Source organism: Pieris rapae, chromosome 13 (genome assembly GCF_905147795.1).
Source record: "Pieris rapae chromosome 13, ilPieRapa1.1, whole genome shotgun sequence".
NCBI lineage: Eukaryota > Metazoa > Arthropoda > Insecta > Lepidoptera > Pieridae > Pieris > Pieris rapae.
Window position 1 is genome coordinate 9695469 of NC_059521.1, and position 23431 is coordinate 9718899.

General features: G+C 32.6%; 2 protein-coding genes across 2 annotated transcripts; one reads left to right on the plus strand and one right to left on the minus strand.

Annotated features, from left to right (window-relative positions):
- Nucleotides 1–99: 99 nt before the first annotated feature.
- Nucleotides 100–6288, plus strand: LOC110995899 (GRIP and coiled-coil domain-containing protein 2). The gene is made up of 6 exons (XM_022263296.2): nucleotides 100–910; nucleotides 2333–2550; nucleotides 3088–3232; nucleotides 3464–3686; nucleotides 3941–4146; nucleotides 4620–6288. Exons 1-6 carry the CDS (start codon nucleotides 281–283, stop codon nucleotides 6240–6242), a joined length of 3045 nt encoding a protein of 1014 aa, XP_022118988.2. The 5' UTR covers nucleotides 100–280; the 3' UTR covers nucleotides 6243–6288.
- On the minus strand, nucleotides 6262–21953 carry LOC110995900 (organic solute transporter alpha-like protein). The gene is made up of 7 exons (XM_022263297.2): nucleotides 21675–21953; nucleotides 13995–14143; nucleotides 9571–9719; nucleotides 9050–9136; nucleotides 8275–8371; nucleotides 6964–7210; nucleotides 6262–6561 (listed from the first exon to the last, which is right to left on the minus strand). The coding sequence occupies exons 1-7, from the start codon at nucleotides 21823–21825 to the stop codon at nucleotides 6365–6367; spliced, it is 1077 nt and encodes a 358-aa protein (XP_022118989.2). The 5' UTR covers nucleotides 21826–21953; the 3' UTR covers nucleotides 6262–6364.
- Nucleotides 21954–23431: the final 1478 nt, after the last annotated feature.

Below are 23431 nucleotides of genomic sequence, written 5' to 3' on the forward strand. Positions count from 1 at the left end.
TGTAAAGATGCGCGACATTTTTATACGAATATTCACAGTATTTCACAACATGCCTGAAATAACCCGGGAAAAAAGTAATTGACAGCATTTCGTCGTGGACGAGGCGTGTTCACCAATTCTGTGTACACTTTAAGCGTCGGCGCACGTCTGCTTCTGACGTCGAATCTATTTCGGGCAGTCGAACTTCATACTCAATCTGATCTAATAGTCAGAAATCCTTTGTCTTATTTAAAGTATTTTGGTCAAATTCGGTCATCAGTCTTTATAAAAGTGATCCAAAATGGGAAATATCATCAGTGGTTCTTCGTCCAACACCGCCTCATCTCATAAAAGTGATATTGAGGATAGAACAATGGAAAATAAGAGTGCTTTAAGTGAAAGTAATAAAGATTTTCCAGAAGAACAATTTCATGATACTGTAAGTGAAGATGAGGAACGATCAAAAGTTAAAGAAGAAGAAATGAATGAATTTAAAAGGGAATTAAGTCTGAAACGAGAACAAAGACGCGAAATACTAGCTAAACATAAATCTGATAAGCTAAGGTTAGAAAACGCCCTGGAAGAAGAAAGAAAGTCAAAATTGAAGCTTTATGAACAAAATAGACATCTTAGAGATATCCTTCTTAGGAATGATATTGAGATACCAGAGAATCTACCAAATTATAAAGAATACTCAATGTTTAAAGACACACTAGATCAATTGACGCAAGACATGGAAAACCAAAGAGCTAATAACATTAAACTCAGATGTGATCTAGCCAGTTCTCACAGTGCGTTACAAGCTGCGTTTTCCGAAATGGCTGATTTAAGCGCTCAGAATACAGAATCTTTAAAGCAAATAAAAGCCCTGAAAGAAGTAGTTGCTGTAAGCAAAACATTAATTTCTTTGCGTGAAGATCAACTCACTGAGGTAAGATTACTAGCCCAAGTAACTAATTTCAGTTTATCAGCTTTTAGCTGGCGTAGTCAAGTGTCGTACATCCTGTATTCGATTAATTCCATAACTAATTAAAATTCGAATATTATTTAAAATTTGACACTGCGATGGTAGCGCCGTCTGTCGGATCCAATGTAAAACATTCCAAAATCAACAGCAACTAATAAATTGAAAATTAATTAAAAAAACATTGTCCAGCGGACAAAATTGTGAATCTAAACCATTCCCAGAACCCCTTGAACACACACAAAAAATTTCGTCTAAATCGGTCCAGTCGTTTAGGAGGAGTTCAGTCACATACACACGCACACAAGAAATATATATATTAAGATGTAGGTAACAATGTACACTTATGAACGTCAACAAAAAGAAATATTAAATGAATTTAATTTTACATTTACTGCCAGTTCTCAAATCAAGGGCGTAGAACGGAAGAGAAGAACTGGCAATAAACTCTCCGCCACTCTTTTTAATCGCCAAGTTTTTTTTTACACAATGTTTGTAAGGAGCTGCAACCACTACACCATGTTCCATATGACATATTGAGTAATAAAGAATAAAAAAATAAATTTGATAGATATATTGATAGCCATTGCAGTTTTATGAGTCGTACTTCTTGCGTTACACTAAAAGTCTATTGTAAATTCAGTTCATACGTTATGCTTATGTTATATGTGATATGAAGAACTAACATATTCCGGTCAAAGACTTGGTCGGCGTAATGCGTTTTACGAGCAAGCAATTTGGCTCGGAAACTTGAATTACAGCCAATATAGACTTCTGCGAGCTTATAAACATCTTCCTTACACGGAATAAATGACTAGGGTGACGTGTATTAATTAAACTATTTTTGAATACTGATACGCAAAAACAATTTTAAACAATATATAGAAAATAAACATGATATGATAGTAGCTGTACCCTTCATTTCTCGGGAGAAAAAAAAACGCGGGCGTTAATTCGGCCGCAGCAAGATTGTGTACTACGATTGTACCAAATTAATATAATATTATTAATATAATTGAAATATTGATTTATTTGTCAATAAATGGTCAATATTTTTTTATCCAAACAAACATCCCTGGCATCAAGACAAAAAAAAGAATTATCCAATGCAGTTGTTCGTATACATTCTGGCTATTTAGTTTTATTTATATAGATAGGCAAAAGTAAAAAAAATAATCTATAAAATTAGGTAACGTGGGTTAAATTATCTTCTGAAACAATCGTTTTAGGCATATCCTAACGTTGTAACTTTTTAAAATTTCTGAAACATTTCTTAACATACTTTGATTAGTTCCACAATGGTTTGTTTAACATACAAAATGGCACTTTTAAATTCATAAACAGTTTTAAAATAAGCACATGATATGTAAAACACTACTTCTGTTCCAGTTAAAAAACAAATTGACTGAAATCGAGCAGTCTCTCGCTGATAGAGAAGCAAATATGCTATCTACAGATCTCCGACAGGAGTACGAACGTCAGCTGCAAAATATAAGAACTTTGCGAGGGCTTTATGAGGAACGTGCGCGCTTAGCGGAAGTAACAAGACAGGCGCTTGTAAGGGAATTGGACGATCAAAAATCGCTATATCAAGTAGAGAAAACAAGGTAAAACCCATTCTATATAATACACAGGTAAAGTTGTGAGTCGAGACAGCAAACCTCATTCTAAAGTCATAGATAATAGTCAATTTATAGGTGAGTATTTTTTAAAAAGCCGTAAAATGGGCGTTCCGTGATAAAATTTTCAAGGTGTCTGATGTATTTCCAACAACAAACATACATTAATTAGTATTTAAAATATTCTTTACGTCCACTGCAATAATAATAATTATTAATAAATATAAATGTAGACAAATTAAATTTTCCTCCTGCCATTCTCTGTGGCCTTTAACCTATAATGCTGGCATAATTTCCTTGCTGTATTTGAATACATAAACGTTAAGAGAGACCAGCTCTGGGGTCACCGATACTACTCGTACCTACCAGGTACCGCCCCGCCAACTTAAATCTAACCCAAAAAAGTTTCCACAACCCATATAAATATATTTACACAAACAATATGTATCATAATGAAAATAATATTTAGAAAATTCTGTGTTTTGTTGTAAATTTAATATCAGAATGTAATAATTAATTTTCAAGATGTACTCAACTTAATTCTGAAGTGGAAGAGTTAAAAGAGAAAGTAACTAAACTAGAAGAAGAAATCGACGTTAAGGATTACGAAATCTCTGCTTGCAAAGAGGAGTTAGAAGTTACGAAGTCAGAAATGTTGGTTATTAACAAGGTTTGTATAAAAGATATTTGTTTTTATTTTATTGACTGAAAAACAGAAATTAAAGTTTTATGTCAAATTGCAATGAATCCTGGCCTCCTTGGTCTTACATAGGCGTAGTTTATGGTTTCATTCAAAATCTTACACCCTTTTTTAAAAATAGAATGTTCCATACTATTCTATTTCCACATTCAAAAATTCAATCGTTGAATCTTAAACGCTCTTAATATGTTTCCTTTTCAGCTATTCTCGCAAGTTATCCTAGGTTATAAGTCTAAAAAAGATCTAGATCAACTAGTTACAAGATTGGAAGAGAATCACGGCATTTTAATCCACATGGCGGAACAAGAGAAAGGGTCTGAAATTTCTTCGGCGTTACCTAAATTACTCCTAGAATTGGTTAATCAAGTTGACGGCAATAGTGAGTCTGAAACCAGCCAAAGAGTATCACAAGTTAACGAAAAAGGTACAAGTTTTTAATTTTTTGGTGTAAAACGTAGATTTTATGTTTAATCTGTGGATCATAGACTTTTTTAACTACAGACAATAATTAGCCGGCATTTTCAATTTGTCTTTCTGATAAGGTTAAGCATTTCAATATATTAGAATCGGTTTTAAGGGCTGTACCTAAAATCTGAGTTGGATAAGAAGTTGTTGGTTTTTGCTACAATACAAAAATTACAATTATTATGGCACTGTAGTAAGTTAAATATATTTTAGGCGAAGAAATTCAAGGACCCAATGGAGCCGAGGAAATTGTCCAAAATCTTCCGAAAGTTTGGAAAGTTCTAATAGAGCTTTTAAGCCACCAAACAGAATCAACAACGAACGAAGCCGAGAAAGTTACTACATGCTATAAGTCAGTGGAAACTAAATCTGGGCCAGTCCTTGTACCCAGTGTTAGTCAGACTTATATTAGATTAAAGGCAAGTAGATATTATATTATATATTACTATTTAAAACTTCGTTAAAAATATTTCCTCAAACATATTGAAATAGTTTTCAGCAAAAAAAAAATCCTTATCCACAAAGCACGATCAGTCGGTTGAACTATCAATTAAAACTGATTAAACCTTAAAAATTTAATAAAAATAACATCATGTTGCGATTAAACGAAAATAAATCTGATAATTTATTATTAATAAGCATAAATTACCATCCCAGATGCGTGAGTCATTTAAAGTGTTTTTCAAAATTGTATGAATCAACATAATAAAACAACTACGCTTAAAACAAAATAATGACTAAGATGCATGTTTTTAAAAATAGGTGTAACTGTTAAGATTCTTGGATGACTGCCAAACGCTTTCACTGATCACAAAAAAGATAAACTTGAAAATTTCCACGTGTCTCTTATGTAAATAATAAAATAGTAATTTAATAATTGTTATATTGACAGGACTTGATCATCGAAAAACTTAGCCTCATAAAAGAGGTCAATCGCATGAAGCAACTCAACACTCATTTGGAAACGAGGTTACAAGAACAAGAAAAACGCCTGTGTCTTGTTACAACTGAACTAAGTAAGACATGGCACGTGGTAGGCCGATTGCGCAAGCATCATCATCAACTTCACACTCATGAGAAAATACTCAAATACGAATTGCAGCAAAAACGAAAACTGTTGAATGAATTAAAAGAAGAGCTTGAATACTGCAGAGAAAAGTGGGAGCAAGCAAGAGAAAAGAACACTCAAACAGAACAAGACTGGAAAAAACTCCGAGGAGAGTTTTCTAGTAGAAAGTTAAAAGATTCGACCAATTTCAGTCATTCTGCTGAAAGTGGCTACAGCGATGAGAGACCGTCAGAGGAATCATCAGAATCAAATGATGAAAGTGAATATATTCCCGACTCTAAGAAGAAAATCAGAAAAAATAAAAAGTCGTTAGAAGCAGCAGTAGACTCAAGTGCAGATCTAAATTTAGCTGAAAGAGAAGATCCCGTGAGTGATATGATTGATGTCGCAGATCTTTCTTTGGATACACAAGATGAGTGTCATGAAATATTAGATGATTCTTGTAATAGTGAGGTGTTAAAAAGTGATAGGATTTGCGACGAAACAGAAGACGAAGCTGTTGACATTTGTAATGATTCCTCTCATGAAGAGTTTTCTACAGCGGACTCTAGTTCAGATTTGTTAAATACTGATGTAATAATAAAAGATGAACACAAAACTTCAAAACACTTTGAAGAAGAATTTACATCTCAGGGTCATTCACAGACTCCAACATCTGTTGATAACAATATGGCACATATAGATGAAGAAACCCAACTCGAAGAAGAGCCAGAAAATAAATATAAAAACATATTAAAAAATATAAAGCAGCAGGATCAACGTCTTCACCTAAAAGATAAAAGATTAGATGAACTAGAAGCTAACTGTACAGCAGTCGTAACAAATATAACGAATACCTTAAATGACGGACAAGCTATTGCTGAAAAGTTAGACGCGTTACATGAAAAATACAGCAATAAAACTCCTATAACCTCACAAGACACTAATAATGAAGGCACTGAGGCAGTGGCTTCGACAAGTAAGCCTGAAGTCGATTTTAAAAGAATTTTAGAGGATATTAAAAAGCAAGATGAATATTTAGCAAAAAAAGATGAAAGACTTGTCAATTTAGAAAATGGTTGTTCAGAAGTAGTTGCAAATATACAGACGGTTGTAGATAACAGCGATGAACTTTTAAATCAGATAAATGCCGTTCACGAGCATTACAATACGGAGGACAAAGTTGAAGAGCGAAATGAGAATCTAACACAAACAGAAGCGTCAACATCCAACGATCATGAAGCGAGATTTGCAGCACGAGATCTCCGATTAAAAAGGCTAGAGGAACAGACGAAGTCTCTTGTAAATAAAGTCAACGATACGACCACAAAGGGTGTAAAAATACATTATAAATTGGAAGAACTGCACAATATTTACGGATCTGAGCATTCACGTTCCGGTACACCCTCTGAGGAAACGGGTGAAACACAAAGCAATGACGATGATAAGGGAAGTGAAAATAATTAATTTTTCTATATGTAAAATGTCAATTTAAATAAAATATTTATTTCTGTTTTTTTTTTATTAAAACTCGTACATAATTCAGGTACATTCTGTGTCCTTAATATTAAACAGATCACTAAATTATTTTACATCTTAACATCGGCATTCTGGTATTTATCGTCAAAGTCTTTGCTCTTCTCGAGTGAATTAGTACTGTCTTCGAGAACTGCGATCACAACCTGTTGAACCTTATCCGCAACTTTGCCAGGTGGACTGGAGTAGAGCCTCCAAGCCCAAAGGGACAGCAAGAACATTTCAAGCATCATAAGCATGTTTTGAATCACTGCAACAAAGAGGTTTTATTTAGCAACAATCACATTAATCTGGAGAATACGGTGCTTGTGGAAGCAATTGGAAACATATTGTGGATATTTGCCATCGTTAAAAAACATTAGTATCTAAACTTTCACGTTATTAATGACGTAAATAATGTTTTGCAGCAGTCGTGTTAACGAATGCGTTTAAAGTTAAACTATTGAACATATATTATGAACTAGTTCAATTATGAATTGTTTTTTAGTATCCTGTTTATGTTTAGTGGTGGAGAGTTTATAGACAGTTATCTTCCGTTCTACGCCCTTGATTTGAGAACTGGCAATAAAATTAAAAGTGTAGATTTTGTTTTGTTTAAATCTGCAATACACGAAAATGATACTCATGTATTTGTAGTAGAAATGATACTTACTATGCACAACGACAGTCGGATGCAAGGACATTAAACAAGGTAACACAAACAGCTCTGGAACTACTTTAGCAACTCCGCACTGCACTTTCACAATGATGAGCACCAATTGCACCAATAAGAACCTCGCCCTTGGCCTGGCGCCGGTCGCCGCAGCCGCCCTCATGCTCATCATCATTCCCCAAATTCCAGAGAGGATTGACGCTGCGATAAATGGCTGGATGAACACGAAACTGTTAACGTATAATTCCTGAAATAAAAAGAGTTTTACTGAAGAATAAACTTAATGGACTTATATATATGGGGACGAGCTAACGGTATGAGGATCTGCTTTCTTAAACAATAATTTATAGATAATAATTGATAGTCAAATTCAAAAACTAAAGTAATTAGGCTGTGCTAGTTCAAATTTAAAATAAGACTTATTAAATTCGCTGTAATAAAAAACTCTTTAACTCTCTTTAACTCAATATATATATAAATAAATAAATCCGTAAATCCAGAGCGCCAGCAAGATTTCCAATACCTTCGGATTCTCCAAACCTTTCCGTGCCGCTGCTTATTCAGAAATCACCCGACTATTTCTTTTATGTGCCATTAATTTATATTATTATACAGTGAATGTACAGTCAGCTATAAAACTCCAAAAATATGGCGCGTATTGGAAGCATATGAATCAATGAATCACATGCAAAAATTAATTAATGTTAAATTTAGAATTATTTATAACTTATAAGTCTAATCAATTTAACCTTAAGGTTAAATTACGTGAAACAAACTTCAAAATGTGAATTAATTGTTGAAAGACTTATTTTTTAAACGGTAAAATAGGTTTATTTATATCTTCATAATATCTTCAAAATTAATCAATGATAACAAGTTAGAATGTAAAATTTAGTATAATCCGGTGTAGTTTTGTTGGACAAAAGTTTAAGTATAATTGTTTCTTTATCAAAGTACAGTTTAATCATTGATACTGGCGCAAGAGCAGGTTTTTCTGAGAAAGGCCGGCGATGAGTTTAGTCACTCTTGGTTGGCTTGACTTGGCTATTAAATTTTCAAAGAAGTCGTCAGAGCAATAATAATACAGCAATGCCAGGTAACAAATTCCATCCTAAGGAATAATGAAATTAAAAAGTGACTACAAAATTATCGTTGATTGTCATTTAAAGGGTTTTTAAGTTGACAAAAGCCTGAGCATCGCCGATCTGTGGTCACAAAATGGATACAAAATTGACTTTAATAAATAAATAAATATTAATATTTCTAACTAAAAACATAATAATTATGGAAATAATTACAAATATTCCTCACCATATCTTCTGCCCACAGGATGAGAATGATAATGTAAATAATGGCTTGGCAAATCGGCATCTGCAGTACGAGATATCGCAGCCATGTTAGGCTTTTTCTGAAAAGAATAATAGACTTTGTTAAAACGTGTCATTTTTAGTTGGGTTTCTTGCTATAAGGTTAGAAGGTCAGATAATGTAAATATTCTCTTTTAAAATATTCAAAAGGTACACAAATAACATTACGTAGGCTAGACACAAAGAAAACAAATATTAGAATAACGAACTAACAAAATTAAAGAACACATGAAAAGTATATTTCAATTCTTCATAGACATAATAAAATATTAAAACAACACACGCAAATAACATCTATAACTCTGTTTCAAATACTATACACATTTTTGACGGGAGTCAAACGGGCTATGTTTAAGGCTAAATCTAAGAGATGTGATGTTCAGATTTCATGGTTGAAAGGACGTAGAGATGCCGCCAAACTTCTTTTGCATTAAACAAGGGAGTGGGGGAAAATAGCGCAATATTTACCAATCACGCGATCGACATATTACCCCCCAGTAATACCTAATGCCGCATTTACATTCAGCCGTAATGAGCAGGGAAGTGGCCAGGACGAATGTTCTTACGACGAAGCATCGCGTTAACACACTCGTCCTGCCCACTTCCCTGCTCACTAAGGCTGAATGTAAATGCGATATTAAAATCGCTTCTGCTCAGCCAAGAACATTTTTTCAAGATGTTTGCCGGTATCAGTATATCTACAGACATAATTAGCTTACTTCTTAACTTGAGGCCGTGGCAGAATGCAGCATGGCCAACAACAGCACGGTAGCACTCGGGTCTCCATTTGAGATCCTCCTGACCGTCTGGAAATTTTAGAAATAGGAAATAAATATAATTGCCCCATTTGTACTAATCCTAATATACTTGTATTTATATTATTTTTATACAGAATTGGACAGACGTTTGACCACAATCCCACCTGATGCTTCGTGGATGTGGCGTAAGAGATTCCTATTTATGCGCTGCTTAAATGAACCTTTATAAGTCTAAGAAAGGTGTAAGTGGAAAAGAAGTTTCACTTCTTTGCTGTTTTTATAAAAAACCATCCAAATCATGCATATGCAATACGGCTCCTGGGGAAGTCAACAACAAAGGAGTAAATCTTCATCGTGCTTCTAGATGAGGGCTGTTTGTAAGGGTGTGACGGAATCAGATTAATGCTTTACAATTATGTCACTTAGTAATCACGCTTGCCTTTTTTCTTTTTTGGGGTATTTTAATAACAAAGCGAACCCACCTGACTAGTTGTTGAGCGCCACCGCATTCAGCGAGTACCATGAAATACAGATGATACATCGCAATCATCACAGACTCTTGCGCTATCGCCTCAGAAATTATTCTGGCTCGAGGGACCAATATCGTCACTAATCCTGCGGCTGCGACGATCTGTAATCAAAAAATCGTTGCTGCAGAGTTTCATGCTTAATGGTCTTGAATAAAGAATTTGTATAAAGACAGAGCCGTTTATGCCTAGTGGCTTTTGGGCTCGTCTACCTGAGATCGTTGGTTCGACCCTAGCCCATAGACTGTCTATCTGTTGGCGCATTAAAAATTCGCTCAAACGTTGAAGGAAAACGGCGTGTGGGACCTGGCTGGCTCCTAAACCTTTTTGTCGTATGTTATCATGAAACAGATACAGAAATCTCATGCCAAGACGGTTGTAACGCAACTGACGCAATTAATTTTATCAAAATTGATGACTATTTTTAAACTCATATCCATAAGATAAATAATTGTGTGTAAGTATAACCCGATTAGTTTACAGTATCTCTTTATGAACGTCTCCCTGTATGACGGTAAGGTAGATTTTACGAAAATCTTGTGTTAATTGATGTAATATAGAATAATTTTAAATCAACAGTGACTTGTATGGATGTTAAAATATACAAAAAACGTGTTTCCGGCAAACCAATATTGATTTGCATAAGTAAAAATGACAGAAATATGAACCAATGCCGCTTAGTTATTAGAATAAAATTAAAAGATTCTTCTTAAGAGAAAGTTAAAATTTAGCGGCTAAAACCAATATTTCCTGTACGAGCAGAAATACCAACGTTATTATGAAACCTTTATGCAATATAAACAGGTTTTAATCCAAGCAAATCTCCTCAGTCGAGTAGGTAATTAGTGAGTAAATGTTGCTAATGTTAGGAATCGTAATTTATATGTATATATGTACTATGTGTATTTACGGATCTTAAGTTTGATCAATTAATATATCTCATACAATATACCAGTGGCGCTTACAACCTTTTTAGATCTGGGTCTTTGATTTATGTATCTATTTCATGATCAATTGTCAATCTAATAGGCAAGTAGGTTTCTATACCGGACACACGCCATCGACTTTGTAGGCAAGCCGATATTTTCCTTCACCGGACAAGAAAGAGCGAGGAGATCGAACTCAAATCAGAAATGAGAGTCGCACGCTAAAACCACTAGGCCAGCACTATAATTGTTTATTTTAAGTTTACAAGAGTGGTGTTGATAGTGTAGGTGAGGGATGTTTCAGAGCCTATTTGATGATACACTAGGAGCCGGCCGCACAACTCCGAAAATATTATTTAAATATAAACAGGACGGATATCGTCCTGTTTATATCTCTCGCTTCAACCGAAGAAAACTTCAGGTGTGACTTGGAGGATTTTAATACGTTCGCTAACTGTCCAAAATTAGCCTTCTAAATCATCAGAATTGATAGTATGGGGGGGGCTGAACCTTTCTTTAAGTAGCTAATACACGTCTTTTAGATTTTGTATGATGTCAACCTTGCAGCTGTCGTTAACGCTTATCCCATCCATTTATCGTCTTCTGCTTGACATCTTAAGAGCCTTACACCCTTTCAGAAAACATAGTAAAGACAGAACTAGATAATATATGGTCTCAGCTGTTTTCCTCTTCTCTCTATCTCTTTCTTACAGATGACTTGGACTAGTACGTCATCGTAAGATTGTTTTGTAATTTGTAATACAAATGACGTGTTGTTTCAAATTGCGATGGATATTTATGCAATTATACATAATCATTCATCAAAGCTTAGTTACACAATACTTAAAAATTATGTATTTCTTATAGGTTTTTATTCTTCAATAGTCAAGATCAAACATTGTGGTTGGTATTCTAAATCAAGACTTCAAAATGATGACCGCATTCTCTGATTTATTGTCGATTTCCAATACGTTTTTGACCCTACTTTGCGGTAACTCCCGACTCTAGACTATAGCGTATTTGTTACATAGTTATGATTTTTTATATAATAAATAAAAACCCTTTTATTTATTTCTAGTAATCTTAATTCTACATTATTGAATTAAAAATTAAATAAATCTCACAAATTTTTATACATACTTAATAACAACTATTTTCTAATTAGTTTGACAGGTATCTCTGTCATCATCAAGCTAGAACCAAAGTAGCCAGCCGTTTTGATGATATCATCAGCCCATCTCATGAGCGGTCTTCCTCTCTTATCATTGTTCCCAAAAAAATCATTTTTATAAACACGGTTTCAATTCTTACATATGGCATTATCATAAACTAATCAAGGTTTGAATAGGACTGTAAGATATACGTAGACAGAAACCATTCTTTAAAAATATTATACAATTTGAATCATCTCCGGAATTAAACAAACTTGAACCTCAATTTATTTCAATAAATTTCTAGTCTCTCAAATAGTCAAAGATGCACACAAGACAAAATATATTTAGCATGGCAAAGTGCCCAATACTAGACTTGCGAATACTAAATAACTAAAACGTTTCATAATTTTTCACTGAAAGACAATATTGCCTTGATTACTTTAAATTAATTTATTGATTTAAAGAGCAAAGTAGTTAAGATATAGATAACATTAACACACCCTTAATTACTGACAATCAACATCGTAACTTATAATAGCAAAAATATATTTCATTAATGAATGTATCAAACCCAAACTCAAAAATATCTTTATTCATCTAGGTAAACATGTACACTTGTGAACGTCAAAAAATTAAATTAGTTATAAATTTACATTTACAACCAGTTCGCAAGTCAAGGGCGTAGAACGGGTAAGAAGAACTGGCAAGAAACTTTCCGCCACTCTTTACAATCGCCAAGTTTTTAATACAACTTGTTTGAACTGAAGCAAATCAATCCCAAGGATTAGGATCATTTAAGTATTCGTCACATTTATAAAAGGCTTTATTAATTAAATTACTTTTAACGAGGGCTTTGAATTTATTTAGTGATAATTCTCTAATTTCGCTAGGGCAATAAACAATTTCCATATGTTTATTGGTTTATCTTCTGGAGCTTGGTTGGTCGCACACTCAAATTAGTTTATCTAAAGACCTAATAGGACATAATATATTCATTTTTAATTCCGAATTAAATTGTTTGTATATATAAATATAAGTACCATGGTAATTAATGCCAGCAGACCTGTTATAAACATACACCTGATGTTAAGTGATACCGCCGCCCATGGACACTCTCAATGCCAGAGGGATCGCGAGTACGTTGCCGGCTTTTTAAGCCTACTGTATTGTTTTGCTATTGATTTCAATGAAAAAATAACAATATAAAGAAAAACACTTTAATCTTTTTAAATTTGTATTAATTTTCTATGTATTTTTAATTATATGTAGGTTACGAAAATTGTAAATATTTGATTTAGAATTAATATATAAGAGAGAACTGAACATTTTGTAATTAAATCAACTTAACGAATATATATACGAATTTAATTTTTTCTAGACGTTTCGAGTGTTATAGGGGCCAGCGACCAATCGACATTTGATTGTATGATAATATTAACATCTATTGCCGCCAATTCAAAACTGCGTTTTTTTATAACTCTTTAATGTAATACTACGAGTATTAAAGACAATATAATACTTAACTCAATTGTATTTTGAATTTTTAAATGGGGTAGCAACTCTAATTCAGTACATATTAAGTACATAATATGACTCTTAACTATAACGGCGACAGAAGATAAAAGAAACATAATTTATGACTCTTCCATGTGTCTTAATAAATCTAGAAGTTTATTGTGTATTAGAAATTGGGAAGATTGCTTAAATGCATTACGTGACCTGTGTTATTTCCGCTTCACCGAACATATAGGCACATATGTAACACACTTTTCCGAGGTCATAGTAAACATTATTTAATTGTGTGGCAAAAATTCATTAAATGAGGTCTGAGTGGTGTTGTAAATGGGACCGCGACGGTTGGTATATCAAATTCAGTCCGGGTCAAAGAGCAAATTATAATTATATATATTATGTAATGCAAGTAGAAATCTGACTGCCATTTTAAAATGGTATATAAAAAAAGGTTTGGGTTTTGTAATTGGAATTGAAATTTTCACAAATTTTTAAGCTTCAAAAAAATTTCAATCTTTTTAAATTTGGTTTAATTTTTAATTATTTTTATTATTACCATGTAGGTTAAGAAATTTGTAAATACTGCATATTTGTTTGTTATGTTTATTTACGTGAATAAAAATTATATACATATATAAAATAAATTAAATCGGTAGTTTATCTAAAACTATGTCGAGTTTTCCCCTTACCTTCTTACACTATATTTTAATGAAACCATACAAAAATTCGGTTAGCAAATTATAATTTCTTCGTGTACATAAAGTTCCAAATTAATAAAAGTACTTACAGGGTAAATGCTGAGTACGATGGCAACATTCAACTTCGATTCGGCCCAATGAGTCCACGCCGCTCGCAATGTTGCAAAATATAGGATGCATAGCGCGAGTAAAAGAAATACTCCGCAAAGGAATATTACCCACGTGTATGCGTTTAATGCTGTAAGGAAACATAAACCATTATTAATAAACCAATTTTCTATCTGTACATATATTTATATATCTGTGGCTAAAAGTTAGAATATGACAAATGCAATCTCATTACCGCGAAAGCAATGAAATTATGAAGAAATCTTAAAGGCTGTTAAAATATGGATCCCTCATAAAGTCATACAGAACAAAAATGTACTTATCAATGTCTGATCTATGACCACAGATATATAATTCTACTGTACCTTTCAATGAACTACTCGTAAACGGATGTACCGATTTGGATGAATATTTTGCACGCATTTGGGTAGCGCCCTGGATGGTTTAGATTCACAAATCAGCCCGGTAGATGGCGCTGCATTAATTATTTATCTATACAAGTATACAGCTAATAAAAAGCTGGTTTATATATAAATCTTCTGTGCACGTGTAATAAAACCCCTAAACCATATCATAATTTGTTTTTATTAAAGAAAGAAGGTTCTTTTATGCCTGACACACGCCAAACTTTGCGTCTTGAGTCGGTTTTCTAGCGATGTTTCCTTCACCAAAGTATGTTCAATTCGCAAATAGACCGAAAGTCAGTGGGTGCATAGTCGGGGTTCCTATGACCTCGGGGTTAAGTGACACGCTAAAGCCACTAGGCCAACACTAACAGTGCTCTTAAAAAAACTATTATGCTTTACTAACAAAGTATTAGGAAATTAACAAATAAGGTTACATATTAAAACTTTATATGGCAATTCTGTCGCATAACGTCTTGTCAACGTCTCAGCAAACGCAGTTTTTTTTATTTTTTTATATCACCATTAGCACGTATACAGTGTGAATATAGGTATACAAATAGATGAAGTGACCATATACTTGCACATGAACATCTATTTTGGCTTGTACCTTAGTTATAATTAATTTACAAAGAAGTTTCACTTCTGACATGTGTACCTTGTACTCACGCACTTTTGTTGTTATAAAAGTCGGCGGCGTGATTTGTTTTTGTTTTTCATAAATCCACATAAAATTTTATTCTAACACACAATACACTTTCTTGTATAAGAATTTTAAAGCTCACAGAATAAACCACCGACTTTGAGCCAATAATCAAAAGATGTTTACAGTTTACAAAATGTCAAGTCAACTTACACAGTCTTTAAGCAAACTTTTACAATTCAGAACCTTGATATTTCTCGATTTATTTGGAAAAGGCTTAACTACCTTTCACACGGCCCTTCGACCATGACCGTCTTAAATCGCGAAACAAAGATCCATTATCACCTCGATTATTACTTAAGAAAAACTTTATTTCAACAGATAGTTAATTTATTCACAAGCGGTGCGCTAATGATTAACATAGAATGCATTACCTAAGGTTGACATGAATCGTGCTATAGAATAAAACATAAACCGGTGTGTTAAAAAAAACTAAACGAAGAACGTTCTTAAAAATTTAATAAAAGTGTTTAACAATTTGTTGTTAAAGTTTCAAATATTTAACATTGTCGTCCCATATTCATTAGCAAGGTTGAAAATCAGTAGATATTACATATAAGTGTCAGTAGATTATAATTTATAAGTCCGTCTGCAAAACCTATCTAGGATTTTAGGCACCTCTCATTCGAATTCTTCTCAAGCACTAGTTTGATATATTGTCTTTTATTATCATAGCTTTTACACATTTAAAGAAAACATTTTTTTACCGGATTGAAGCTATGTATTATTGTAAACTTATTAATATTTAACATAATTTTAAATTTATCCGACAAGTTAAGTTTACAATAATACATAACTTCAATCCGGTAAAAAAGTGTTTCCTATCTTATACCTACTCCGCTATTTTGCTGGCCATTTTTAATAGGTTGTCAATGTACTTATATGTATTTTTGTAGCGTTTCTGTTACCGTATTTGTCGTATTTTAAAAAGCTTGTAACATATTGCAGGTATGATATATGTTGTAAAATTTAATACATAAACAAACTGAATTAAAATTGATAAGCCCTCTAAAAATAGAAGAATCGCCATCTTACAAATTATAATCCGGAAGCAAAAAGGACTGCAATTAAAAAAAATACTTGCCATGGACATCGCATCATTAAACACGGTTCCTATAATATTGTTAACCAGAAATATTTTACGGAATCTGCGAAGGTTATAGGTTAATAACTTCTGCCTTTCATACCTAATTTTGGCTACGGATCAGGAAATCATGGCTGCGGTCATGAGTGACCAGACGAAAGATATTTTGGTCAAAGTAATCTTAACTTGGAAAACTTTAGACAATTCTCCGATTAAGTTGGGTGTGTGGAGGAAAGATTGGACGGTTTTTTATATGAGATGAGCAGAGTTGTGTTTAAACCTCTTGTTGAACAACAATTATTAACGTGTACTAATAAATGGCTTAATCCACGATTAATGTCCAAGCCAAGATATCTTACATGGTCACTATGGGGCAGATTACATTGGTTCTTTACATGAATTAAAATTACATTTATAAATAGCGTTTTTCAAACCAATTCGACTTAGGCTACTTCAAGAAAAGAGCGTACCAATTCTTAAAAAGCCCGTAACGCACTCGCCTTCTGGCTTTGAGAGTGTCCATGGGCGGCGGTATCACTTAACATCAGGTGAGCCTCCTGCCCGTTTGCCCCTTGTTCTATAACAAATCTTCTCTGCATTCTTGAGAAGTGCTCTTTGGGCGTAGGTTTTTTAAACTTAATGGAATGAACTGGTAACACTAGAATAGAATTCGTTTATTATATTATGTATATAATGGAAAATTGAGACATTATCGTTTTCGTTAGACGTTTAAAATAATGCACTTATTTTAACCAGGCAGTGTTCAGAAAAAAAACAAACTTTTAACTAACCCTAAGGTACTGAACAAATACTTCCTGATACAACAAAATAATCAAGTCAAAATCAGTTTGTCAAATGCTAATTAGCTAAAATATTGCTAACAGCTGCCAAAACGCAATTCCTTCGTGCATAAACACTGCCAATTTTTTTCACGTATCGTTAACAGATTTACACTACTATCATTATTTAAAATTAAAATAAAATTTATACATTAAAATATTATGTATCAATAAGAACTTTAGTGTAATTTAATTAAGGTCTCAGATTTCTCTATCTGTTTCATGATCATTTGTAATAGGCAAGTTAATTTGGCAAGCCGATTTCCCCATTATGTTATCCTTCACCGTTGGTTGGTATCTATTGTTGCACAGACGGGATTCGAACCTACGGACTCAGGGAATCTGCTCTACTGCTACTCGCACGCTGAAGTAACGAGACCAACGCTGCTTTTTTTTTAAAACTTATTATCTCATATATTACTAGTGTTCTTGTGTATCTCTACAATGTTTTACGTGTCTCGAAATAACAGAAATCACGGCTGTATCAGATGAAGCAGATATCAACTCGTTCGATCTAGCTGAATTTTGTTGATTAAAACAATATTTCCATAGCAACAAAAACACAACACGGGTTCTTAAATTACTGTAATTACATATAATACTCGCTAGCCCTGACATCGAACAGGACCATTCTCAAGATTTATAGAGATATGAGATTCCTTTTCGTGTCTGTATACCATGTGTAGGGAAAGTTTCATTTTCGAAGTGAAACTTCTTTATCGGCGTTGGAAAAAAATTACCGTCACATTTTTCGGTTACGTCCTATTTTTTCGTTCAGCGCAATCTTTTTCTTGTGCCTACTACGGTTCATTCGAAGAGATTAATGGCTTCGAGCCATTAATAACAAAAATATATAAAAACGAAAACAATGTTAGTAATAATTCTATTACAATTAATGAAATTCTAATTCTGTAATGATTAGTTAATTTACAAAAAAATTATAATATATTTTAGAATTTAAGTACATATATGTATTTAGTTTTTTTATTTAATTTAGAAATTGTCTAATTTAACATTATATAACCAATTTCTGTAGATAAAGTTGCATATAGTTAATCAGTTTTCGAAAAATTAGGTCATAAAGAAGTATCACTTCTTATGTGTGTACACTAGTACACAAATACATTTTTTTTGACATCTACTTCCATTAGCACCTTTCAGCTGCACAGTAATCAACCAGGTTAAAATTAAGTAATTTTAGACACAAAAGACAAGAAAACCAGTGGCTTTTAGGCAAGGCCTGATTAACCCTTAGGGTAATGAGGCTGCAGCCTAGGGCGCGAATATCTAATTGCGTCTTAGACAGACAAACAGACATAACATCTTTGTTAGCATCATCCCTTGCATATTTCAACTAGACCGAGACAAAATATAAATGAACTGTTAACTGGATTTACAAGCAGATGGCAGATTTTGGTTCCTACATTAGATGAAGAATCGACGGTACTAAAAATATGTCAAAACCTCGAAAAAAATCCAAGTAAAAAGTCTAAAATAGAACAACTATATGTCACTGATTTACGTAAAACCTTCCTAGAATAATGCGTCCATTTAGCGCAGAGCATTATATTTCTACCAGAAGCCCAAAGGGTTTGGTTGCAGTCTGCAGATAATTAAAAGTTTTGATATTTCATGTTTATTCTCTGTATGTCTATTTTATTAAGTTTTTTTTGATAATGAGTGTTACCAACTGCAGTGACGAAAGGTCTTTATCAGCACTTAAAAGTGTAAAAAGTTACTTACGCTCCACACTCCGCCTGCAAAAATTTGCAGCGCTCTTGCTATATACATAGAAAGGGATTTTTTACAAACTATTATATTTAAAGTTTTAGGACTTTGAAGAGCTCTTTGTAAAAGCGTTAGAAGTCTTAATTAGCAGGTTCTCATTAAATTATTATTTGTCAGGTTTTTAATACGACGGTTGTTTGATTGAAATTTATTCACACATTTTTTTTGAAATATAATTTAAAAATTAGATACACTCGTTCAACGGTTTTCCAACCTCTTCTTGTTCTTATATGTTACTCTGACATATCTTTATCGACTGTTGGTATTTAAAGAGAACTTTATGGTCATAGCTTAATTCATATCGAATCTTTCATGCTGATTTGGATGTAGATAACGCAATATGATAAGATTACAGTCAAGTAGATTTGTATGAACTTGTTAAATTCGTTTTAATTGCAAAGTATCGTCCTCTCTTCATAGTATCAATGACATTAATACATTTTTGATGAATTAAATGATTACAGCTAGCAATTCATGGCTAAAACTAATAGAACAAATAATGCTTTCTACGATTCACGATCACTTTCCATTTGATTTAATAATTTGTGTTTAGTCATAGACAAAACGGGTTCAAGGAAAATATTTTATCATAATGAATATTTCTAGAGACTGAGGAACGACGAGCAAAATTAATATACTCTATGAAGAGGTTGGATGATTTATCTGTGTAACATTCGATCTAGATTTTATCTTCAAGACCATTATATCTATGTTATCATTATTTTATCAAATCATTGTATGGTTTAGAATTGTGACCTATTATCTATTTATAGGCTATCTATTAAAATCAACAAAGTTCAAGATTTAGACATGAGAATTTAATTAACGTAATTGATATTAACATAATAGTTTAACATTAATCAACTTAACAGTTGGTTAGTTATTACATAGATTTTATCGTGGGCTTTGAGCGCGGCGACCGAATCAAGAAATTCCGTAACTAAAATAAACCTAACACCCGATGACGTAATATAGCTGCGGCCAATACTCATAAGCCTATTAGTCTGAGTCCGGTAGATAATTCTATATTCATACCACATTTTTAATTAATATCAAATAAAAAAATACTGCATAAAAATAATTATAACTGCATAAGTTGACCAAAATGCAATATCTTTAGTCAGCAGTTTCACAGCTTCGTGTAGGTGTAAATATTCATTAATATGGGTTTTTGATTAAACTTGGGACTTATGGGGAAACTGTGAAGTAAAAAGATTTTTGTAACTTTTATTCATTATACGATGGGGACCTTCTTTATGAGGAAAGCCGGTTGGTAGCCGTGCCGGTCTAAGACGGTTGCGCATTCAGATGACTGCATAAGGCTATTCTTTACAGTTCATTATACGATCTTTGGAGAGTTAAATTGTCAGTTTTTAGCCAACACTATTACGTTTAGCAGTTTTTTTTAAACTTAATAAACATGAATAATATAAGATTCCCGATAGTATTGTCAATCGTATTATTATTATAAGTTACTTAACGATTCTAGTCGAAAATTAGCGCGAGTGCATAAACTGAGACCTAACTGCTATAAATTATATACTTTTCAACAGCTTCACCTTTTTAGAGAAGTAAATAAGAATTAAAATTCATAATTTAGATTTCTCCTTTTGTATTGCGTATTATTTAAAGTGACTTATATCAATAAATTTTTGTATTGGTATTAATTTAAATTCAGTTATCAGTTCATAAATAATTCAAGGAGGCTCGAAACGGGAAATCGTTTAAGTCTTTTCCTGAACACTTTGCAACAGTTTTATACGATTCAATCTTCCAAACATTGATAAAAATATTGATGTGTTTTACAACAGTCTACCAACATTCCGTAACTTTGTTTTGCAGACTCTTAAATCTTAATGTGGTTTAAGTTTTAATTTTTGTTTGTTTATTATTGTTATTTTTATATTTTTAGTTCGTTACTGTTATATTATTAGTTATTATTAATAATTTGTTTTTTGTTTTATTTTTGTTTATTTTGTGGCCGTTTCTTTAGTTCCTTTGATAAATTGCTTAAGTTCTAATGTAATTGATGTGTATGTGTGTTAGATTTGTGATGTCAAATTTTCTTGTATTTTTTGGGCATATACATTGTTTTAGAATGTATAAATAAATAAATAAATAAATTATATACCTGAAGATACAAATAACACTGCTCGAACATAGACAAGAATAATTTATAGACGCGCTAGAAAATTGTTGGGTCGAATTGTAAATGCACTTGTGTTAGATAGTGTATCGAGGAAAAAATCCTATCGAAAATAAATAATATTGACGCCGGCAACACTGTCTTTGGACAAGCAAATAACTAAAGGAAAATCCGTTTTACTTTAAATCAGGAAAATGTTTCATATCGATTTACAAATACATAATTAATTAGTTTAATTTGTAGTTTATACTTGCTATTATATATTGCTTATACTAAAACCACAATAGTTACTTCAAGCTTTCAAATTTATTACGAATAAAAGTTAATATAACAAAATAATATTCATATATATACTAAAAAAACGTGAATTCTAAAAAAATACAATGTGTTTATACGAGGAAATAGTTCAAGAAAGTTAAGGAAATGCTATTTAGTGAGTTGTTGACGCTTTCACTTATAGACTACAGAATACTGGACCAGTTATACTGCTTTTAGTTAAAATTGATAGATAACATTTTGGGATTTAAAAGAATAAAAGTAAGTATTTCTTCTTTGCAGACGAATTTGCAAGTGTTAGATAAGATAGTAACTATGAACATCCAAATACTTGTAAACAGCTAATGCAACTTACATTAATTATTTAATAAATCACATTTTCAATATAATTTTAGCCTGTTCTTTTAGTTATAAAAATTACCTTCATAGTAAGATCCTGTGTCAGGTGTAATACTATAACTGTGGCACAACAATGTTGTGTTTATAGCTTTGTTGACATCGGGTAGTTGAGTTGCAATATGCCTTGCCGCCAAAACACGGGACCCGCTGCTAGCTTCCGACACTAGATCCATTTTGTAATAAATCTAATTGACAGCGACAGTTCTATTCCATTTTTGAATTACGCGGTTTATTTTAATGGCTCACGATACAGTCCAACTCAGCGGTTCACGAACGACTGCTACCATGGCTGCGTTGCGTTCACTTTCTTTCGACATTCGGCTGCGCAACTCATTGTACAATATCCCAACCGACATACTTATTGTACCATATTACGTCTACATATCTATTTGATAAACCTACACGTACTGCTAATAAATTCATCACTTTTATAATCCTCAACACTCTCCTTATAAAAGCATTGGTATTAATGAATTGGTGTTCTTCGTTTTCTACACGTACATAAGACATGATCAAGAATTCACAACTTTTTCCGAAAAGTCGTTTTCACTTCCGTATTAAATTTGTATACATACCTCGTCTATTCATTTTGTGTTTTAAAAGTTACATAAAAATACCTACTGTTATAAAAAACATCATTATTAAATATTATTAAAATCGTTATTCTGTTGATAACACAACACCACAGCATTGCAATAAAGTGATATTGCCTTATACATTTAGCCAGGCAACAAATGTTTTCAAAATATTCAAATTCTGGATTTCAGTCAAACATTTTGAAGGTCAGCTGTAGGTGAACCACGAGCTTTTGGTTTATGTTTATTGTTTGGCTCCAGGCAACGCAATAGACGTCCTCTGCCCCACTTAGGACAATATGTCTATAAAACTAGCCCTTCTGAGAATTGGTTTCTTTTTGCTGAGAGAATTTTATAAATCTGAGTTTTACTACTATATTGAGATTATATTTTTCAGATTTTAGTTATTGTTGTATTTAAATATGTTATTCAACGAGTTTGTAAATGTTCCGCGAATCGAAAGACAATTACACGGTATATTTTAAGCTAAAACCAATTAGCTATTGAATCGACAAAAAAATACGAGATCAAGCGTCTCGCGATCACTGTCTCGAAGGAAATCACAGACTAAACTATGTATAAATAAATTAAATATAAAATTGTGGCTTACTCATTGTACGGCGCCATTTTTTTTCGAGACATTTATTCGAGTTTTAATTCAGTTAAAATAAAATAGTTTTATTGTTTTAAATTATAAAAAGATTTATACCGCATTTTTGAAGTTATACTTCTTTTAGCGCGATTGAGAAAAATGATGACAGTGGATTTTTACGATGCGCGCCTCCGGACTCCTAAATTCAACATCGTAAAGTTAGGACTAGGTGGTATGAAAATCTATCACTATGTTCAAGTTGTATATTTTAGTACTTTTATATTTAGAACACGTGTTTCGTAACAATACAATTAAACAGTGTGAATAAATAAATATTATTTTAGTGTTTTTAAATTAATTTCATCTACAACGGATAGTATTTACTAATAATTTATTTATTTAAATAAAATCTTATTGATTAATTGTAATATTTATCTTCTTTCTTTAGTTATTTTTTTATTTCCATACGCCAAAGAAGTATAACTTCTAACGCGTGTACATAACTACACACACTCTTTTTTTATTAACCATCGTTGTTCAGCACCACAGACCTATATGGTTACAATTACATAAAGACGCAGTCAACTCTAGTTCATACATCTCAGACCCCAA